Below are 21800 nucleotides of genomic sequence, written 5' to 3' on the forward strand. Positions count from 1 at the left end.
CTTCCAAAGCAGGCAGGCAAGCAAGCAACTTCGGAGTCTGCAGTTCCCATCTTCACCACCAGTCCCGGCCGCAGCACTTCTGTACACGCTGCCGAGTCAGACTCACAACTGCACAAGCTGCCATCTCACTGATCCTCAAGGGTACACGTGCAAGTGAGCACTGCAGAGTTGCTGTCAAGTACCACATGTCCTTCACCACTAACTGGTGACAGTAATACCACATGGCATTGTTTTATAAAGCAAATAACACTTGTATAAACCAAAACAGTTTCACCTACAGACAGCAGGTTTACTCTGAAAAATCTAAAAGCTTTAATTTTTTAAAATCATTTTGACAAGATGTGGGATGCTTTGAAAAGTTTATTGTTTTGGCCTTTTCAGACAGGTACTGTGAAGAAGTTTCACTTTTTCTTTCCACATTAATTTTAAAAAGTTAATAGACTGGTTCCTGCCCCTCCCATTGATCACTAGAGTGAACCACAAAACCATGCTAATTCACACCAAGACACATCCTTCCACTAATCAGGAAAGCAGAAAGAAAAATAGAAACTCCCACAGGCAGCTCAATTACCCAATTCACTTTGTTCTCCTACTATGACAACTGCTGTTCAGGTTTAATTATTTGCTGCTACTTCATAGCATCCTAATATAAGTGTCAGCACTTGCTCTGCAGGTCTCTTCAATTACGTTTCTATTTCAAAAAAAAAAAAAAAAAAAAAAAAAAGGAGTGAGACTACCTGGGTTTCTGTGAGAATTAAAGGGTTTGCAGTTTAGTAGCTTCCAAATTAGCAGGCTCAGAGACAAACACACAATCCTGTTCTGTCCTAGCTCCCAGTGGAAGCAATTAATGAGAAAGGTGACAGGGATACGGTTTTTCCCTAGGAGTCTAGCACCTCCCCTGGGTGACTGGGCCTCTGAGACACCATGCTGACAGTGCCAGCGGCTTTAGGATCCCTGCATCCAAACGCTGCTGCTCAAAGCCTCGATAGGTGCTACTTATCCAAGGGCACACAGAGCAAACTAGTGGGAGGCTCCTCCACTCATTCATCTTTATGGCAAAGCAATCCAGATTTCCCTCCAGAAAAATCACTGGAGTATGGACACAAGGCCCGGCACAATGTTAGTATCTCAGTAACTCCTTGTTGAATAAATGAGTGAGTAGAAGTCTGGCACACGGAGACAGCTGAATAAACAGGCTCTCCAAGACACTGGCACAGGAGTGGGGAAGGGGGAACATGCTGTCTACTGTCAAACAACTGCACGACCCCGCGCAGATACCCACTACTAGGCAAAGTACTGTTCTGAGCTGACACACGCTCTGGGGGCAGTGCCTTCCACCAATGGCCCCATCGCGGGAGGCCTTGGCCAAGTCACTGGGGATGAAATGGGCATCAGCTTCCCCCTTTACACCTACCTTCCTTGCATGGTTCTTCCAGGAACCACAAAAAGAAACCACACATAAGCAGCTCAGCACAAGGCCCAACATACAGAAGTCACGACACAGAAAAGTGGTAAAATTCCTCAGTGAGGGCTCACGTTTTTCGAAGCGTAACATGTGCCCACCACTGTGTGTGTGTGAGAGACAGACAGACAGACACACACACACACGGATGACCGCCCCAAATCCTCACGCCAATCCCGTGAGACAGGATTACTCCTTCCACTGGTGAGGAAACTGGCACGCAGAGAGCGATGACAGCCTATTACCTGCGCCAGGATTCGAACCCAGGCAATACGTACAGGGTCCACTATCACAGCATCAGCAACCACTTAACCGCTTAGGCGTCGAAGCAGCCGCTTTGCGAGCAGCATTTCATGGAATCCACCTCACCCCACCCCCAAAACCAAGGGTCAGGTCCACGCAGAAGTTCCACGACTTGCTCGACGCCCCCTCGCTCACCACCTTGGGCATGAGGCACCTCCCTCAGCCCCCCAAGGCGAACCCTATTCCCTGTACCCCCTACAAGGAACCTCGACACCCCGTCCATGCCCACCCCAACTGTCATCAAGCGCCTCCCGCCCGCCCGAGCCTGACAGCTCCAGGTAACCGGGTAGTCCAACTCCTCAGCCAGAGCCGGGGGTCTCCCGGCAACCCCTAGGACCAGAGAGGCCGCGTGGGGGAGGGGAACCACTGAGGGCGCATGCCCAGACTGCTCCGTTCGGACCCCAGCTCACCTGGGAGTCGCGGAACTCCACCACGACGTTCTCGCTGCTCCATCGTGCCGCCATCCCCCTCGCACGACCTCAGGACAGGGCCCTCGCACCCCTCAGACTCGCGTCCCCAGGCTCCGTGAGCCCCACGCAGCCTGCGAGTCAGCCCTGCCACGCCCCGTCCCCCTCCCATTTTCGCCTGACCGCCAATTATTGGCTGACCCAAGCGACAGCCCCGCCCCATCTCTCCATCTCCTCCAATTGGCGCACCGCACCCACCCAAAACAGGCACGCCTCCTCTCACTTCCGTCATCAGCTTGAGCCACCCTCGCGCTCCGCGGGTGCGGACACGCCCCCCGCCGCGAGCTCTGCGGGGAGTTGTAGTTTGAGGTGGAGCCGCGCCGCGCGTCAGTGACTCCGGAAGAGCGCGCAGGTTAGCGTTTGCTTGAGGCACTTGTTGGTGTCCCCGGCATTTCGCCCAGACCCAGCCTACCAGGCAAAGCCCAACATTCATGCGAATCGAAGGAACCTCTTCTTCCCCTTTAGTCTGAATGCTGGACTTACTGTTTCTTACAATACAGTAGCGCCTCCCAAATGTCCGGGGATTCCTTGAGGGTCTCTGAAGACGAAGCAGTTTTCATAATCACATTAAAAAATCATTTTCGGGGCCGGGGCTGTGGCGCAGCGTGTTAAAGCCCCAGCCTGCAGCGCCGGCATCCCATGTGGGCGCCAGTTCCAGTCCCGGCTGCCCCTCTGCTATGCTCTGCTATGACCTGGGAAAGCTGCAGCAGATGGCCCAAGTGCTTGGGCCCCTGCACCTGCGTGGGAGACCTGGCGGAAGCTCCTGGCCCCTGGCTCCTGGCTCAGCTCTGGCCCTTACAGCCATTTGGGGAGTGAACCAGCAGATGGAAGATTTCTCTCTCTCTCTTTCTTTAACTCTGTCTTTCAAATACATAAAATAAATCTTTTTAAAAAATGATTTTCGGCCGGCGCCGCGGCTCAATAGGCTAATCCTCCACCTTGCAGCGCCAGAACACCGGGTTCTAGTCCCGGTCCGGGCGCCGGATTCTGTCCCGGTTGCCCTTCTTCCAGGCCAGCTCTCTGCTGTGGCCAGGGAGTGCAGTGGAGGATGGCCCAGGTGCTTGGGCCCTGCACCCCATGGGAGACCAGGAAAAGCACCTGGCTCCTGGCTTCGGATCAGAGCGGTGCAGTGGCCGCGGCGGCCATTGGAGGGTGAACCAACGGCAAAAAGGAAGACCTTTTTCTCTGTCTCTCTCTCTCTCACTGTCCACTCTGCCTGTCAAAAATTAAAAAATAAAAATAAAATAAAATAAATTAATTAATTAATTTTAAAAAATGATTTTCACTTTCTTTCCCCAGTGTAGCAGTGGAGTTTTCCAGAGGCTACGTGATAAATATTGCAGCGAATTGAACGTAGAAGTGGATGGGAGAAACCGACTGTTTTCTAGTAAGCCAAATGTTGACAAGATTTACAACTCCTCTCGCTAACATTTTTTGGTTTTGGAAGATATATTTAGTATTTTTCATTTTAGAATTTATTCATATGAATTAATTTTTCAATGAGATAATGAATTTTTTCAAATCCTGTTTTGATTTCTAACAGTAATTGCCTACATATACAGGCAACATAGAAATATTTTGTGGACTTTGGCCGGCGCCGTGGCTCACTAGGCTAATCCTCCGCCTTGCGGCGCCGGCACACCCGGTTCTAGTCCCGGTCGGGGCGCCGGATCCTGTCCCGGTTGTCCCTCTTCCAGGCCAGCTCTCTGCTGTGGCCAGGGAGTGCAGTGGAGGATGGCCCAAGTCCTTGGGCCCTGCACCCCATGGGAGACCAGAAGCACCTGGCTCCTGCCATCGGATCAGCGCGGTGCGCTGGCCGTGGCGGCCATTGGAGGGTGAACCAATGGCAAAGGAAGACCTTTCTCTCTGTCTCTCTCTCTCTCTCACTGTCCACTCTGCCCGTCAAAAAAAAAAAAAAAAAAAAAAAGAAAAGAAATATTTTGTGGACTTCAATAATTTTTAAGAGTGTAAATGAATCCTGAGATAAAAAAGTTTGAGAACCACATAGGTGGTGATTAACTTCTCCTCTTTAGTCCCACTTTCTCTAATCCTGTCTTAAGTGATTTAGCCTCATTCTCTCTGTAGAAAGGAAAACAGCTTATTTGATTGTTGTGAGGAGCTCTACGCAGGGCCTGGGACATATAAAAGGCTCAGGTTTAAACCACTGCTCTTGTTAATGTTACCACTATTTCTTTTTTTTTTTTTATTTTTTTTTTTTATTTTTTTTTTTTTTATTTTTTGACAGGCAGAGTGGATAGTGAGAGAGAGAGACAGAGAGAAAGGTCTTCCTTTGCCGTTGGTTCACCCTCCAATGGCTGCCGCGGCCGGCGCGCTGCGGCCGGCGCACCGCGCTGATCCGATGGCAGGAGCCAGGAGCCAGGTGCTTTTCCTGGTCTCCCATGGGGTGCAGGGCCCAAGCACCTGGGCCATCCTCCACTGCACTCCCTGGCCACAGCAGAGGGCTGGCCTGGAAGAGGGGCAACCGGGACAGAATCCGGCGCCCCGACCGGGACTAGAACCCGGTGTGCCGGCGCCGCTAGGCGGAGGATTAGCCTATTGAGCCGCGGCGCCGGCCCGTTACCACTATTTCTAAGTGCAAGTCCCTGCATGACTAGAAATAAGAAGTGGTGGCCTCTTACGTTGACAAGTTAGGGTGACCACCAACTTGACCTGGTTTGCCCAGGAGCTTCCAGGTTTTAGCACTGCAGCCAAGGAAAAATCTTGCATCTCAGGAAACCATGCAATACAAGACAAGATGGAATAGTTGGTCACCCTACAACAAGTATATACTTAGCAGACAGACTGTGTACTATCATAGACGTACAAACAGTGTGTTAGGAGGGAGTAGCATAAGCAGGAGACCTGGACTGGCATCTTGAAGAAGGTGACAATTTGAACTTTTCAGTGCAATATTAACATTTTTCATAAGATACACTATCAAAATAAGTACTTCAGCGTAAAGAATGTGAACAAACACCCTGAAGTATACAGAGTAGGATGTGTTCCAAAGACACAAGGCTGTTCCCCAGTTAACTTTCATGGCTCTGTGCCTCTTTCCTTCAAAATGCCTTCAGTATTTATTTGTTTATTTAATATTTTCAAGCTTTGAGAGAAGAGGAAGCAGGTGTATTTGTTCACTCCTGCATGACTGCATATGTAGCACATTCTGAGTATTTGTCCAGCGAATGAAGGCATAGCAAGAAGCCATGACCTCTGGGGGAAACAGAATTACTAGTCACTCTCCTTAAGCTCCTTTTGCTTTCTTTTCCAACTATTCATCAGCTGTTCTCACACATGGCAGCCCTTGGAAAGCTCCTCTAGGCTTGGCCTCCACCTTCTGCATCCCAGTGTTTTTCCTAATTCCCAAGAATTGTTCTGTGAAGATGACCTCAGCTCAGAGGGCCAGGACAGGCTACAAGCCAGGTCCTGGTGCATGGAGATAGCGATGAAGAACCCTTCCTAGGCATGCTCATGCTAGCACATGGGGCCAAATGAATATAGTGATTAATTGTACTTATGTAGTTCCTTCCTATCCCTTGGATGTAGTGGGCAATAAATAGCCACTGAATGAGTGATTAGCAAACACATTATGACTCAGGGATGTACAGAAAGATGTAGCAAAAGGTACAGCCAGAAAAAATAGAAAGGACTGGTTAGGAAGTGCCGTGCTAAGCATCTTGGTTTTATTTTGGGTAGAGATACGAGTACACATACAGATGTACATATTCCAATCTCTCTAACTTTTGAGAGTGTAGTTTAGTAATCAGCTTCTACCAAAACCACTAGGCTCTCCCTGGCTTGAGCACTTCTGAAGCCCTCCACCCCAAACACACCTGCTCTTTGGTTTGTCTAATTCTCTGCTTGTCATGGATTGTAGGCACAGGAAGTGCTTTGGCTCCAAGTCCTTGGTGTTCTGTTCTTTTGTGGTTTTCTTTTTAAAATGTGAAAAGCAATTTGGGGAGAGGGAGCCACGAGCACCTTTCCAGTCACCTCCTCAGGTCCTTCCTTTCCATCTCTCACCCACATTGTGTCCCTCCCACAGTCTTGTCATGTCAGTGTCACCAGAGATGGAGATTCTGCAGCACACCCGAGAGCTCTCTGACTGCTTGTTCACAGCTGTGCACCCCTAGGGGCCCCAGGTGAATGTTCTGTCGAAATCAGAGGCTGGAGACTGTTGGGAATCCCTTGTCAAGCAGACCAGGCCACAGTGCCCTTATCACCAGATACTGTCGTTTCGGAAGGTCATTAGCCAGCCAAGCCACAAGAAGGCAGGATCTGTAGCAAAACCTGATATCCAGGGGCTTGGCTGTCTCTTATCAGCTGCTAGTTATGCAATTTGAACAGAATCCTTTATCTTCTGAACTCTCTGTTTCCTCTTCTGCAGAATGCGTAGTTAACTGACCCTCAGCCACTTTACATCTGGGGGACCTTGGACCCCTGCCCTAAGCCCTGCTGGTAATTTCCATCTCTTTATCACATCAACAAATATTTCTGGACACTCACATGCTCAGCCTCCTTGCAAATATGCATTTACTTGCTCATTACCCTGGTTCCTCTAAGTTTTCTCTTCTCAAGCAAAGCAAGAGAAATATAAAGAGATCTCAGAGAACCTGGGAGGAAGTTTCTCACACTGAGACATTTGTCCATCTCTAACTGAGTCCTGGGGACTCTCTTCCAAGCTGTGGGAAGCCCTCTCCATCTTCTGGGTCATGGAGCCAGGAAGGAGGCCCCAGATTTCTCATCACATCCCGGAATCCCAGGAATAAGCCTTAACATGCCATGTCTCCTATTTTCTGAACCAAGCAAGTTGCAGACTTACCACATTCTTCCTGAGTTTGTTTAAAACTAGGGATTTGCAGCACAGTTATGCACACAAAATTCCAAAGGGCATTGGCAACATGGATTTTATCAGCTCTTTCTCCTGATTGTTGTGATAGATGGGTCAGCAGAGCATGAAGACAGAAGACATGAACACAGAGGTCCAGAGCTGCCCGGGCCATTTCTACATTTCACTTCTCACATGCCTGCAACAGCCAAGGCTGGGCCAGGCAGAGGCCAGGAACCAGGAATTCCATCCATCCAAGTCTCCCAGGCACCCAAGTACTTGAGCCTGTTGCCATCCACTACATGCAGGGTAGAAAGCTGGTTTGAAAGCAGAGGTGGGCCTCAATCCCATGCACTAAGATTCTCTCTCTCTTTCTCCGCCTCTCTCTAACTCTGCCTTTCAAATAAATAAATAAATCTTTTTAAAAAATAACAAAATGGAGCACCTGTGAGTTTGCAACGCTGGGTGAATGCTGGTTGCTCAGCTACTAGTTATTCTGTCCACCCTGGAATGCACAGAATCAAGCCACTGAGCAAAGACCTTTCCCAGCTCTGTATTTGAATATTTTCATGTTGGGGAATGTTATCATTTAAATAAGTACATGAGGAGATAATTGCAGCATTGTCTGGGAGAAGCTGCCATCCAGGATCCCTCAGGGTCCCACGGTTCATGGCATCACTTTCCAGAGAGCAGGAGCTTCAGTTTGCAGTGCAGGGCTTCAGCTGGACAGTGGTACCAGACATGGGAGAGGTGGCCTCACGACAGACGAATACCCCTTAAGGACCAATAGTTATTTTACAAAAAGAAACGTAGCTGTATAACTTATGGAGATCTATTCTTTTTCACCCTGTTGGAAAACACAGAGAAAACAAAGTTCTCATCTGAAAGTTTCTTGATGAGTATGTTCACGATAAAGCTCAGAATTAAGCCCCAGTGGCACAGTGGTTAGGTCACTGCTGGGATGCCCACAACCCCTATCAGAGTGCCTGGTTTGAGTCCTTCTTCTTTTTTTTTTTTTTTTTTGACAGGCAGAGTGGACAGTGAGAGAGAGAGAGATACAGAGAGAAAGGTCTTCCTTTGCCGTTGGTTCACCCTCCAATGGCCGCTGCGGCCAGTGTGCTGCGGCCGGCGCACCGCGCTGATCCAAAGCCAGGAGCCAGGTGCTTCTCCTGGTCTCCCATGGGGTGCAGGGCCCAAGCACTTGGGCCATCCTCCACTGCACTCCCTGGCCATAGCAGAGAGCTGGCCTGGAAGAGGGGCAACCGGGACAGGATCCGGCGCCCCGACCGGGACTAGAACCGGGTGTGCCGGCGCCGCAAGGCGGAAGATTAGCCTAGTGAGCCGCGGCGCTGGCCTCCTTGAGTGCTTCTGATCTTGCTTCTTGCCAGTGTCCACCTGTTGGGAGGCAACAGGTGATGGCTCAAGTAGTAGGGTCCCCATCCCCCATCTGTAAGACCCAGATTGAGTTCTTGGCTCCTGGCTTCAGCCTGGCCGGGCCTGTTGCTGGTATTTGGAGAGTAAACCCAACTGATGGAATCTTTCTCTGTGTGTACATCTCTTTTTTCAAATAAAGTGGAAACAAATTTAAAGTTTAAAAAGATTTCAAAAAGAGGTGCGGCTCCGTTCCCATTGGCTGTGTGACTGTTTATTGTGCATGTGATATATTCTATCTATCTATCTATCTATCTATCTATCTATCTATCTATCTATGTTTCCATGGTTGGTGTGGTATTATGGCACAAGGATAAGCCTCCACTTGGAATGCTTACATCTCTTTGGTTGGAGTCCCAGCTACTTTGCTTCTGATCCAGCTTCCTGTTAATGCACTTGGGAAGGCAGCAGGTGATGGCTCAAGTACTTGGATTTCTGCCACCCACATGGGAGGCCTGGATGGGGTTCCAGGCTCTTGTCTTTGGCCTGGTCCAGCCCAAGCTGTTGCAGGCTTTTGGGGAGTAAATCAGCAGATGGAAAATATCTTTGTCTGACTCTGTCATCCTCTGTCACTCTGCCTGTCAAATAAATAAAATAATAAATTTACGTGATTAAAACACCCAAATACAAAAAGATATGAGGATACTTCAATAAGTTCATGGAAATGGAATTAAAAGATAAGTCTATTTTGGTGCAAAAAAAATTGAAATATACGCATTTGAGGGGTCTTCAAAGAGTCCATGGAAAAATTCATCTTATGAATAAACCATGCAGGGATTTCAAATAATTTTTCACACCCGAATAAACTTACGTTTTAATTCCATTTCCCAAAAATTTTAAAATTACTCTTTGTATGTTGAAATAAAATGTTTCTCAGCCATTCTGTCACCCAACTCCCTGGTGCTTCCTGTCAAGCCAGTTGTTTCAAGTATCCATCCAACGTATCCCTGCGTAGAGAAGCAAAGAACACACAGCTCTTTACTTGTGCAGGTCAAGTCTCTTCATTTCTTTGATTTTGGAGATAGCCTCTAGCTCCCAGCATTGTTAGAGGAATTAAATGTCAAATTCATCTGAACAACTTTGCACTCATTCTGGAGCATCCGCAGGGCTCACTGATAATTGACTGCTGTTGTTGCCAAGGATAAGGCTGCCGGTCAATCTTTCCATGCCCCACAGCCCGTGGAGTGATCCACAACCCCTGCCATCACTCACGGGACCTTCTCGCTTGTCCCTGAGATCCAGATTCCTCCCTGTTTTCACCTCTTCTTGTTGCAGCCATGTTGCTTCCGTCAGTTTCTTGAACATGGCCTTGCAATAGCCTCTTCTCTACGCTGGAACACAGTTCTCCCTGCCTACTCCCTTGTCTGGCTAACCTCCAAGTCATCTTTCAGGTCTGGCTTGGAATCATTGTGCTTATGCCTGTCTCCTCCCTTTCCATCAGCTCAGTGCTCTTTGTCTCTCATGGCACTTACTAATTTGTTCATTCATTTATTCATTTACTCATTCAGCAAATATTGATGAAATGTCTACCACATGCCAGCCACTGCTCTACATTTATCTGTCACACTGTGTAATCATTTCCGGCTTCAATATTTTCTGGTACATAATATTGTACTGTAATTCACATATCATAAAATGATAGTTTAAAGGTATAACTCACTTTCCGTATATTCACAAGTTTATGCAACCATCACCATTATCTAATCCCAGGACACTTTCATCACTTCAAAAAGAAACCTGTTAAAGTCACTCTCCAACCTCCCTGTCCTCTCAACTACTGATTCTCTATTTCAAAAGATTTGCCTACACTACCTTTCATGTAAGTGGGATCAAACAACACAGGGTCTTTTATAACTAGCTTCTTTGATTTAGCATTATGTTTTCAAGATTCATGCATGTTGTAGGATATCAGCACTTTATTCCTTTTAATGGTCGAATAATATTCCGTTGTGTGGATAGACCTCATTTGGTTGATCCATTTATCAGTTGATAGACATCTGGCTTGCTTTTGCCTTTCGGCTGTTTCAAGTAATGCTGCCATGAGCATTTGTGTAGATTCTTGTTAGATATGTGTATTTACTTTTCTTGGAATTGTACCTGGGAGAGGAACTGCTGGGTCCCATTCTACTTCTGTGGGGGGACACCCAGGCTGTTTCCCAAAGCAGCTGTACCATTTTACGTTCTGGTCAGCAAAGTCTTTTTTCTCCACTTGGCACCAACATTTGTCATTGTCCCTTTGGTTGCAGCCATCCGCTTGCATGTGAAATGGTTCTGAAATTTGTGAGAAAAGGTGGTTTATCTGTCTTGTTCTCCACGGTATCCTAGAATCTAGTATAGTGCCTAGCACTTACAAGATACTAAATATTTGGTTAAATACACTAAAAAGGTGTGGAATGAATAAAATGGAAAGCAAAGGGGTGGGTTGCAATGGTTATTGTGTATCTAGACCGCCCACGGGGCCTGTCTGTGAGGGATCTGGTGGTGTGTATCTAGACTGCTGACGGGGCGTTTCTGTGAGGGATCTGGTGGTGGTGTGTATCTAGACCGCCGACGGGGCCTGTCTGTGAGGGATCTGGTGGTGTGTATTTAGGCCGCTGACGGGGCCTGTCTGTGAGGGATCTATCTGGTGTCTGCATCTGAACATCCCTCTTCATTCCTCAAAATTTTTCTCCTAGGAGGAAATTAGATTAAATTTAAGCTTTTCCATTTTTCTTTAGATCATTCACCTGGATTTTTTTTTTAAATTTACTTGAAAGGCAGAGTGAACAAAGAGAGGGGGGCTTTCACCCCATTGGTTCACTCTCCAAATGCTGGCAAAAGCCAGCTGTTCTTTTTGGTTTTCTTTTACAACCTGTTTTGGCTCTTGGTTTAGAAGTGGGAAATCATGGTGCTCGGAGCCAGCAGTTAGTGCCTGAAAACTCGTTGCTCAATGAATGAATGGATGTGACTATGTGACAAAAGGACAGGGCATTCTTGGTTGCAAAATTCAGGTGGGTCAACAAATACCTGAGTACTTACCGCGTCCTTGACCCTGTGGTGGATGCCAGAATGCTTGGCAAACAAAACAGTGCTCCCGTGTTGGACAAAGGAGTTTCCAAATATTCTTTTTCCGTGTCTATACCTTTCCATTTTTAATAATAAATTTATTGATTTTGAGCATTGCATTTTTTAGCAAAGGAATCGACCCATCTGCTTAATGCCCCAGATAGGAAGTTCTGATTTAATGTCAGCAAAACCTGGGATTCACAAGTGCCCCGGGGCGCTGTTTATCTGGAAACAGCGAACACCCCGAAATGCTAAGCTTCTCGATGTTGGGGTCCTTGGATGGGGAACCTCCAAGACACTGGACACCACGTCCACCAGAGGGTGCTGTGGGGGCAAATTTGGACCAGGAGGGGAGCTCGACCGGTGACCCTCAGAGCCAGGTGGGCGTAGTGAATAATTTTCATTCTTCCCGGGGTTCCCTTCCCACCCCTTGAAACCGTGGTCGCCCCTCCCCCATAAGTGGTTTTCCCCTTTAATAATTATCCTCTTTGCGAATGCTTGCTTGGGAAAGACGTCTTGCTTGCATGGCCGATGTCCCCTGGCTCAGGCCATCCACGTCCCTGGCTCGCTGGAGGAGGGCGGGCGGCCGGGCAGCGCAGGGGCTGCCGCGGCCGGGGCGCCGCAGGGGCAGCGAAGGGGTTAACCCGGCGGGGGGGAGGGGGAGGGGGCGCGGGCCGCGCCTGCGCTCTGCCGCCCTCCATTGTCTCCACGGCGGCGAGGAGCGCCGGCGAGCGCTGCCCGGGACCAAGGGGCCGGCGCGGCTGGCGGGGCCGGCGGCGGCTGGAGCCAGAGCGCGACGCGACGCGACCGCGGCTTCCAGAGCTCCGCCTGGCCGCCCAGCGCCGAGCCCTCCCGCGGCCTGAGGGGTCCGGGCCGCCGTCCATGGTCGCCGCGTCCTGAGGCGGGGGACGCGCCCGGCGCCCCCAGCCCTCCGCCGCCGCCTCCTGTGGGGCGGACGGCCTCCTCCGGCGCCTCCCTGCGCCCGCCCGCCGCCTCCCTCCCTCCTTCCCTGCGGCTCGCCCGGCTTTCCGAGCCCGGGGGCGGCCTGTGGCGCGCGGAGCCCGCGCCGGACTGCGCCTCTTTGGACCTTGAAGGGAAACATGCCTTTGGCTTGGATCGTTTTAAATTCTTAGTTTGAGGTCCCTGCCCGCCTGCTTCTCCTCCCCGCGGGAATTTTTTTTTTCTTTTTTCTTTTCCTTTTTTTCCCTTTTCCCCCTCCTGGTCTCCTTTTTGACTCCTTCCCCCTTTATGCTCGCCCAGCCCTCCCCCCGCTGCTGAGAAGTGGGGGAGGGTCTCGGCTCCCAGGTTCCCGCCCCATCGGGGCCCGGGCGAGCATGGGGGGAAAGCAGAGCACGGCAGCCCGCTCTCGAGGCCCTTTCCCGGGGGTCTCCACCGATGACAGCGCCGTGCCGCCGCCGGGAGGGGCGCCCCACTTCGGGCACTACAGGACGGGCGGCGGAGCCATGGGGCTGCGCAGCCGTTCGGTCAGCTCGGTGGCGGGCATGGGCATGGACCCCAGCACGGCCGGCGGGGTGCCCTTTGGCCTCTACACCCCCGCCTCCCGGGGCACCGGCGACTCCGAGAGGGCGCCCGGCGGCGGCGGAGGGTCGGCGTCCGACTCCACCTTTGCCCATGGCAATGGTTACCAGGAGACTGGCGGCGGTCACCATAGAGACGGGATGCTGTACCTGGGCTCCCGAGCCTCGCTGGCGGATGCTCTACCTCTGCACATCGCACCCAGGTGGTTCAGCTCGCACAGTGGTGAGTCCACGGGTGGTGGAGGCCTCAGAGGGTGGAGTGCAAAGAGGGCGCCCCAAACCTTCGCGCGCTCCGAGGTTTGGATACGGAGTATGCGACCTGCATGTGTCAGCCTTTCTTTGGGTTCTTGGTGCCAAGGGATGAATGGGTCCCCACCCTGTAGATGAGTGGCTGTCTGCGAGGCTGCAGGACTCCAGGCATGTGTTCGCTTGTGGATGGGCAGAGTGAAACCTGCCTGTGGAAGTCCCCTTTATCGGCATCTCCTTGCTCGGAGAAGAGGGCTTGTCTGGCTTTTCAGCAAGTCTGCTTGGGTGCTTCGTTCCTGCCTTTGCAGCACGGTGCCCGCCTCACCGTTAGCAGACAGCTGGATCCGCTCCCACCAAGCGGTGGAAGAGTGTGAAAAGAGACAAAGAGTGTGAGAAGAAATGAAACTGGGGGCAAGTGGTGCTTGGATTAGGGCCCTCGCCCTGGCTGAGAGAGGGTGGGGTGCCCCGTTTTGCCACCCGGCTGGAAATCTGTTTGAATTGCTAAAAATGGAGCAGCTGGCAGGCGGCTGGCACAGACAGGTGTGGCCTGCTGTAGGCAGGGCCCAGGCAGGGAGCCTCCCTCAGGGTTCTGTGTGGGACCAGAGCTCCGGTCACCCGTGCTGCACGAAGCAGGCTTGGTCAGCCACTCTCCCATCCCTCCATCTTCTTCCTTCCACTCCTTGCTCTTCCCGTGAATCTGCGTCTTTTTGCAACCGAGAGCCTGGCAAGGTGGGGTGTTATTGCCCGGCTGTTGGCACATGACTGGGAAGAGGAGGATTCAAAGAATGGGGCTGGGTTCATTTTGTGAACTCCTGGTAGCAGGCCAGCAAAGAGCTGGAGGGGGATTTCCCAGGCTCTGCTGGGCAGAGCGGGGAAGGCCTGGCGGGGCCTCTGGAGGAAGACAGGACTGTCTGCTTGGCTACCCTGGGAAGCCAGGACAGGCTTCTAGAACACCGGTCACAAGGGGTGTGGGGCTGCCATTTGCTGATTGGCAAATTGAATGAAGAAGTTGCATATTCAGACTCCTTTGGGTGAGTTGGGAAAATTAACTATTGTGTGGGAGAAAGATTGCTCCTGTTCTTAGGTTACTTTATGGAAGGATCTGTCAGGTCACTGGTTACAGCTGTTTTGAAATAAGGTAGACCTTTTTAGATCTTTCTTTTTTCTTCCTGTAAATAGTCTTGCCTTTTTTTTTTTTTTTTTTTGTCTTTTCTATAAACTTTAATTATTTGGGCAGAGAAATAGTGACATTTGGACGTGGCTTTTGAATTGCAAGGCTGGTGTCTTAGCCCTGCCCAGGCCTCTGGATGTCAGGAGAGCTTCTCGGACCTGCATCCCAGGCCGCCCTGAGCGAGGCGCAGGCATGACTGCCTTCAGCACCTTCAGTTGATCAGCATTAGGCGTTTTGAAATTAAAAATCTTTCTCACGAAATTTAGTACAGAAAGAGTCAGCTGTATTTGCGAGATGGTTGTGGTTTCATGTGAAAAAGAACTGTCATTAGGATCTTGTTTTAAATTGGGAAGCCCTGTAGAGTTAGAATTTTGTGTATGACAAAACGCGTCTTACAGAGGCTGGGTGGGGAATGCAGAAAGGGAGTTCTCTTTCTGTAACATTTCTGAAGTTTGTCTCTTACTGGAAACTTCTTTATCCTTATTCCACTACCAGCTTCCATGCCAACGTTAGGAGCTTACAGTTTGGATTCCAGGATTTCACACTCCTTGGCTGTGAAACTTTGTTCTTTTCTTCCGGTTGTTTGTTGTGAGGGTCTTGAGACCACTGAGCAGGGAGGAGGCGGGGAGCTGGAGCACAGTACCTCTTTCAGGAAGGGTGTCTGAAGTGTGTGTGGGAGGCTGCTATTAATATTTTGGGCGATACATTCTTGACTGTGTAGGACATCCTGTACCTACTAAATGCAGTGTCCTGCAGTTCAATGTGTCCTCCCCAAATGTCCCCCCAAATACCTGTCTTCTGGGGTGGCAGTGTTAATGTGCCTGTGGAGAACCACTGCCTTAGCAACCCATTGATTCTTTCCTTCAAGTGAATAATTTGTTGCACCTCTGTACGCAGCTGTGGTCTGTCTCACCTCCCGGAACAGGCCAGAGCAGTCTTCGGGACATCCGTTCGCTCTGTCGTTTGTTGCTGCTAGGAGAGAAACTCTTGTCCACCTCGGAGCCTTTGAGGAAGGTGTGAGCAGATCCTGCTCTTGTGTTCCATGATCGGAGGGTAGAGATTTCTGCACATCTGACCAGATGCCTGGATGTTGATAGGATGCTGTTGCTTACGTGTGCAAGATGCTTCTGGAACTCTGCGTGGGTACAGAAGCAGTTGTCAGTGAAATAAATAGGGAAGTTCAGTGAACCTGAGGCCTCCCCACAGAGAGTGGGCTTACCTGTCCCTGTCTCAGATCTACCTCTGAGTGCCTGTGACCTCTCTCCAGCCTTATCTTTGTTACTTTAAAAATAGGTGTGGTTCTCTTCAGCAGTGGCAGCCTATACTGGTGTTCCCTAATCCTGTGAGAAGAACACACTGCAGTCACATTTGTCTTCTTTTTATTTTATTTGATAGATTTTTATTTATTTATTTGAAATGCAGAGATACAGAGGGAGAAGGAAAGAGAGAGAGAGACAGAGAGAGATCTCCATCCACTGGTTGACTCCCAAATGGCCACAACGGCTGGAGCTAGGTCAGGCCGAAGCCAGGAGTTTCTTCTTGGTCTCCCATGTGAGTGCAGGGGACCAAACACTTGGTCCATTTTCTGAGGCTTTTCCAGGCCCATTAGCAGGGAGCTGGATAGAAAATGGAACAGCCTGGACTTGAACCATCACCCATATGGGATGCTGGCACTGTAGGTGGCGGCGGCTTTACCTGCTATGCCACAGTGCTGGCTCCGACTGTGATAACTTGTACCACACTTGGCACAAGTGTTGGTTGAGTATGTGAATTTCAGTGTTTTGTATCTATTGTTTCATTTAATTACCACTGTAATTCTGTGAGGTAAGATGTGGGTGAGGAAGCAGAGTTAGTGGGATGGCAAGGAACTTACAGGTCAGACAGCCAGCAGGTAGCTGATCTGGGACTGGAATGCGGGCCTGCTGGTTCCAGAACCTGGGCTCCTCACCAGTGCATTCTACTGAAATATGAGGACTTGGGGTAATGTCTTGGGAATGGCGCTGGCCTTCAAGTCTGAGAACCCAGCTCATCTGGTTGGCTGCTGATTAACTGCCTGGCCTGTGACGTTGGGCAAGTGAGTCATTTAGCCTCAGAGTCACAGTTTCTTCATCCATAAGATGGAGATGACGCCTGTCCTGCTTACCTTGCAGAGTCGTCGTCATGAGGACTTTGTGAGAATTTAACATACGCAAAAGCCAAAGGGCTGGACATGTAAAGTAGCTGGTGTTCCAGTGGGGATGCTTCTAGTTCTCTGCCTTGCTTTTCTTTTTCTTTTTTTTTTTCTCTCTTTTTTAAAGATTTATTTTATTTATATGGAAAGAAGAGTTAGAGAGAGAGAGACAGAGACAGAGAGATTCTATCTGCCATCTCCCCAATGACTGCAACAGCTGGGGCTAGGCCAGGCTGAAGCTAGGAGCCTGGAACTCCATCTGGGTCTCCCATGTGCGTTTCAGGGGTCCGTGCACTTGGGCCATCTTCTACTACCTTCCTACGTGCATTAGCAGGAAGTTGGATAGTAAGCGGAGCCAGCACTCATACGGGATGCTGGCACCACAGGCAGCTGGCTTAACCTGCTGTGCCATGATGCCAGCCCCATCGTTTTCTGCTTTCTTGAATCTCTGCAAAACAACCATGTGAACAGTGGCCCCCCCAAATGGAAGCTATCTCTGTCTCCTGCACCCTGACTTCCACTGAGGGACTGTACATGGTGGAACCTGCACTGGGGAGCGCTGCTTTGGGCAGGCAGAATCTCTTCTTCTCCGCCTTGTAAGGGAAGTTCTGTGAGGTAACCACAGTTCTGGAAGCCTGGCAGTCCTGTGTCGTCATCCTGTTTATCTGAGTGTGGATTTCTGGATGTGGGAAAACAGGATCCACTGTGTTGGAGGAGGTTGCTGTTTTCCAGGTCTCAGTTTGTCATCTATATGTGTACATATACGCATTCTGTACTTCGCCATCACCAGGACATCAGCTGGTGCTACGATGACTTTTAGAAGTCTGATTTTACTGCCACTCTAGGGTTCTCAAGTGATTTAATTTTCTCTTTTGTTACATAGTAGGGAAGCATTGCCAATTCCATTGGAATGGAACTGAAAGCCTTTTTGTGCTTCACCGTATGTCCCCTAGAACTTACGGGCTTTTGCTTGGTTTCTGGAGAAGGAAAAGCATTCTGCGGTCTCCAAAGAGCATGGCACAGCCCCTGCCCTCTCCTGCAAAAGTCCTATTCTTAATGAAGACATTTAAAAACAAAAACAAAAAAGCAGAATTTTTAGTTCTCCATTAGTGTGAGGACTTATTTTAGGTAAAATTAAAAAAAAAAAAAAGTTACCTTGAGGCAAAGACGATTTCCTGAAGGTCATAGTTAACTCTTCACTGTGGTTTGAAAGGCACTGTAAACAGTGGTGTAGCTCTTAGGTTGTTTATTTTATGGGATGTGTACCTTCTGATGTTAAACAAAGTCCTGCCCCAAATATGTCACAAGGAATACTTGAAGCCAGGCCAGTCTTATCCAAAGATATACAGCGCTAGTTGCTTTTCGGAAAAAGAACCTGGTTCGCATTTTACAGTGTGACACTCAACCTAAGCTTTCCAGACATTGAAATTTTGATATATCCAATTTAAAAGATTTACTTACTTTACTTGAAAGGCGAGTTACAGAAAGAGAGTAAGAGAGTCTTCCATCTGCTGGTTCACACCCCCAAATGTCCAAAACCACTGGAGCAGGGTCAGGCCAAAGCCAGGCACCAGAATCTTCTTCTGGGTCTTCCACATGGGTGCATGGGCCCAAGCAGTTGCACCATTTTCTGCTAATTTCCCAGGATCATTACTAGGGAGGTGGATTGTAAGTGGAGCAGCTGGGACTCAAACGGCCATATGGGATGCTAGCGCTACAGGTGGCAGCTTAACCTGCTGTGCCACAGTGCTGGCCCTGGTACTAGAATCTTGAAGTTAGCTGGAAACCTAAATCCTAGACTCAGTCTTTTAGAATGATTGTTGAGTATAAATTTGAATGCATTTCTTTTCCAAGCTTTGCTGTGGACTAGGCTAAATCAAATAGTTCATTGTAATTTCTGTATTAGTCTTGACTATGAGCAGGAACCCAGCAGTGTTCACTTCTGAATCTTATGTTCTCGTAAGGACACAGGTTTATCATGTTCTCGTAAAGACACAGGTTTATTGTTGAATCCAGCAGTTGGATTCCTGTCTTTGATGTGCTTTATGGATGAGGGATGAGTCGTGGGTGTGAATGAATAACCTGAGGATCAGTCCTCGAGTGTGAAGCAAATAAAGAACCGAGTTCAAACTGAAAGCAGCAGCTGGGCTAGTTTCTGGCCTGATGAGACTGTTTACACTGAGATCTCCCTGGAGTTGTTAGTTTTAAGAGCACAGCTTTCATCTGTTGGGAGAAAGGAGGAAGGGAGAATTTGCTGAATCTCTATAAATCCCAAATTAGGGGAGGCACGGTAAAAATTTATAGTGCACTCTTGGATCTTGAACAGGAAGGAAACAGATACAGACAAGAGCTCTCTTGATTTCTGTGAATGGTTCCAAAGGGTTCTTAGATTTGATGGTCCCCAGTATTCCCTAAGGGAGCTTGTTAACACTACAGATGACTCGACCCCACACCTAGATTTTAGTAGGGTTGGGAGACCCAAGAATCTGAATTTGTAACGGAAGATTCAGAAAGTGTTGTCAGATCACTTATATCTGAAACTCTACCACAGATTTACTCTTCTCTTCCAAAACAGAGAGAACTCGGAATGCTCTGTGGGTGCATTCATTAGCATTATTTCAATATTATTAAGCTAGTCGGGTATTGCCTCAGTAAGATCCACATAAATCTTTTTCTCTACAGCTCTCAGGGGGCAGGTTCAGCAAGCAAGAGCATTTTTTCATTATTTGATGGTTTTTCTCTTAAAAAAAAAACAGATTTATTTACTTCAAAGACATAGTGACAGAGATAGAAGGAGAAACTTAGAGGGAGAGACAGAGATCTTCCATCTGCTGGTTCATGCAGTTGCCAGTAACAGCTGGAGCTAAGCTGGGCTGCAGCCAGGAGCTGGGAACTCCATGTAGGTCTCTTCATATGGGTGGTGGGAACTCAAATACTTGGGCCATGATCAACTGCCTCCCTGCTGAGCTAACAGGAAGCTGAGTCAGCAGTGCAGAGTAGCTGGCCCTCTGATAGGAGATTCGAGTGTCTCAAGCAGTAGCTTAACCTGCTGTGCCATGATGCCCACCCCTGATAGTTTTCTGTTATATGGAACTAAGCATTTATCTCCTAGAGGCAGGCCTAAGCCAGTCTGCCTTGGTCCTGAGAGAGTTGAGTTGCTCTTAATAGAAGTAATGGTGGCAGTAGCACCTTTCCTTCTGTGCTTGTCTTCTCACTCCTTTTTCTTTGAAGACCCGAACTGCCTTTGGGTGCTGGTGCTACAAAAGGGCTTACTGAATTACAACCTCTTTTCTTTTTTTAAAGGTTTATTTTATTTATTTGAAAGGCAGAGTTACAGAGAGAGTTGGAGGGAGAGAGAGACAGAGAGAGAGAGAGATCATCCATCTGCTGGTTCACTCCCCAAATGGCTGCAATGGCAAGCTCTGAGCCAGGCTGAAGCCAGGAGCCAGGAGCTTCATCTGGGTCTCCCACGTGGGTGCAGGGGCCCAAGCACTTGGGTCATCATCCACTGCCTTCCCAGGCACATTGGCAGAGAGCTGAATTGGAAATGAAGTAGCCAAGACTCATATGAGCACTGTAGAGTGTCTACAGTGTACCAGGACCTAGGGTAAGTGCTAGAAGTGATATTAGTTATTATGAAAGTGAACTACTTTGTTCTTTCCAAGAATCTTTGCTTACTCCCTCACTCCTTAAGAGCCCAGGTATTGCCACTTGTTGATGCTTTTATCTTCTCATCAGTCCTTCTGTTGAATAAACATATAAATTCAAGTGTTTTTCCATGGGACAGCTGCTGGGATGTACTTCTTTACTCTTAAGCTCACTGTTCATTTTTTCGTAAATCTTTCTGAGTGGGGGCAGGAGGTGTTTTTCTTTATGGTTCCAGTCAAGTGTCTTACTAAGAAATTCCTCCTCCATCCCAGTGTAAGGGGTTCCCTTATCTTCTCAATGAGAATATCAAAAGAAAAACTGTATTTTAAACTCTTCTGATATATCTTTGAATTTAGTATCTCTGTCATCCCTAGAGCCACTTTTGTTTCTGGTCATTGAACACTGTTTTCTAGAAGCATGATTCACCATGTTTTAAATCTTCTTTGTAAAATTTATCCCAAACCACAAACACCCAAAAGGAAATTTACTCCTTTGTGAGTGCTTATGCCCTCTCTCTCCCACCAAGTTTTTTTTTAAGGGACAGAGAAAGACAGACAGACACACACACACACACAGCTCCCATCTGCTGGTTGGCTCCCCAAATGCCCGTTAATAGCTGGGGCTGGGCAGGGCCAAAGCCAGGAATGCTATGTTTCCCACACAGGTGGCAGGAACCCAGTTACTGGGTCTATCACCACTGCTTCTCAGGGTCTGCATTAGCAGGAAGCTGGAGTCAGGAGCCAGCGCCAGGAGTTGAATCTAAGTATTGTGATATGGAATGTGAGCATCTTAACTGCTAACCTAAATGCTTGCTTCTCATCAACTTTGTTTTTTGTGGTCACATATAGGTAACATAGAATTTACCTTTTTTTCTTTTAAAAAAATTAGCTTGAGAGAGATGGAAAGAGAGATTTTCCATATGTTGGTTATTGCTGCAAATGCCTGCAACAACTGAGGTTCACCTGCTGCCTCCCAGGGTGCCTGTTAACCAGGAAGTTGGAATGGGGAGTGGAGCTGGGACTTGAACACAAGCATTCCAATTTGGGATGAGGATGTCCCAGGCAGCCTCTTAACTGCTTCACCAAATTCCTGCCACTAAATTTACCATCTTAACCTTATGAATATTATCACTCAGTGGTATTCTAAGTAATGCATATAAATGGAATCCTATAGTGTTTGTCTTTTGTGATTGGCTAATTTGACTAAAATAATGTCACTAAAGTTAATCCATATTGTAGTCTGTGTAATCATGTACTTCCTTTTTAGGGATGACTAGTGTTCCATTGTAGTGATATATATCATATCTTGCTTATCCATTCATCTTTCACTGGATAGTGAGGGTGCTTCCATTTTTAGCTACTGTTGATAATACTGCTATGAACATAAATGGGCAAATATGTCTTTGAGCCCTTGCTTTCAGTACTTTTGAGTATATACCCAGGAATTGTTGGATCATATGATAATTCTGTTTTTAGATTTTTGAAGAACCACCAT

The 21800-nt window shown here is 48.4% G+C and overlaps 2 protein-coding genes across 14 annotated transcripts in view; one reads left to right on the forward strand and one right to left on the reverse strand.

Annotated features, from left to right (window-relative positions):
• WDR59 (WD repeat domain 59) overlaps nucleotides 1–2453 on the reverse strand; it is a 101774-nt gene extending 99321 nt beyond the window's left edge. For 7 of the 11 annotated variants that reach the window (XR_011384093.2, XR_016225421.1, XR_016225422.1 and 4 more), the window contains exon 1: nucleotides 2176–2348. Coding sequence is in view for 4 of the 11 variants with exons in the window: in XM_008257615.5 (XP_008255837.1) it covers nucleotides 2176–2229 (54 nt within the window). In the remaining 7 variants the exon portion in view is untranslated. Of the gene's footprint in view, nucleotides 1–2175 lie in introns of all 11 variants that reach the window. The other 4 variants (XM_089320481.1, XM_089320480.1, XM_051847282.3 and 1 more) reach the window with 3 other exon arrangements.
• Nucleotides 2454–12241: 9788 nt separating this feature from the next.
• ZNRF1 (zinc and ring finger 1) overlaps nucleotides 12242–21800 on the forward strand; it is a 121717-nt gene continuing 112158 nt past the window's right edge. The window contains exon 1 of one of the 3 annotated variants that reach the window (XM_051847305.3): nucleotides 12242–13294. In XM_051847305.3, coding sequence (XP_051703265.1) covers nucleotides 12868–13294 — 427 coding nt within the window. In that variant the 5' untranslated portion in view covers nucleotides 12242–12867. The remainder of the gene's footprint in view (nucleotides 13295–21800) is intronic. The other 2 variants (XM_051847304.3, XM_017342413.4) reach the window with 2 other exon arrangements.

The sequence above is a fragment of the Oryctolagus cuniculus genome, chromosome 18, assembly GCF_051225735.1.
Source record: "Oryctolagus cuniculus isolate XC-2025 breed Fujian yellow rabbit chromosome 18, ASM5122573v1, whole genome shotgun sequence".
In the NCBI taxonomy this organism is placed as follows: Eukaryota; Metazoa; Chordata; class Mammalia; order Lagomorpha; family Leporidae; genus Oryctolagus; species Oryctolagus cuniculus.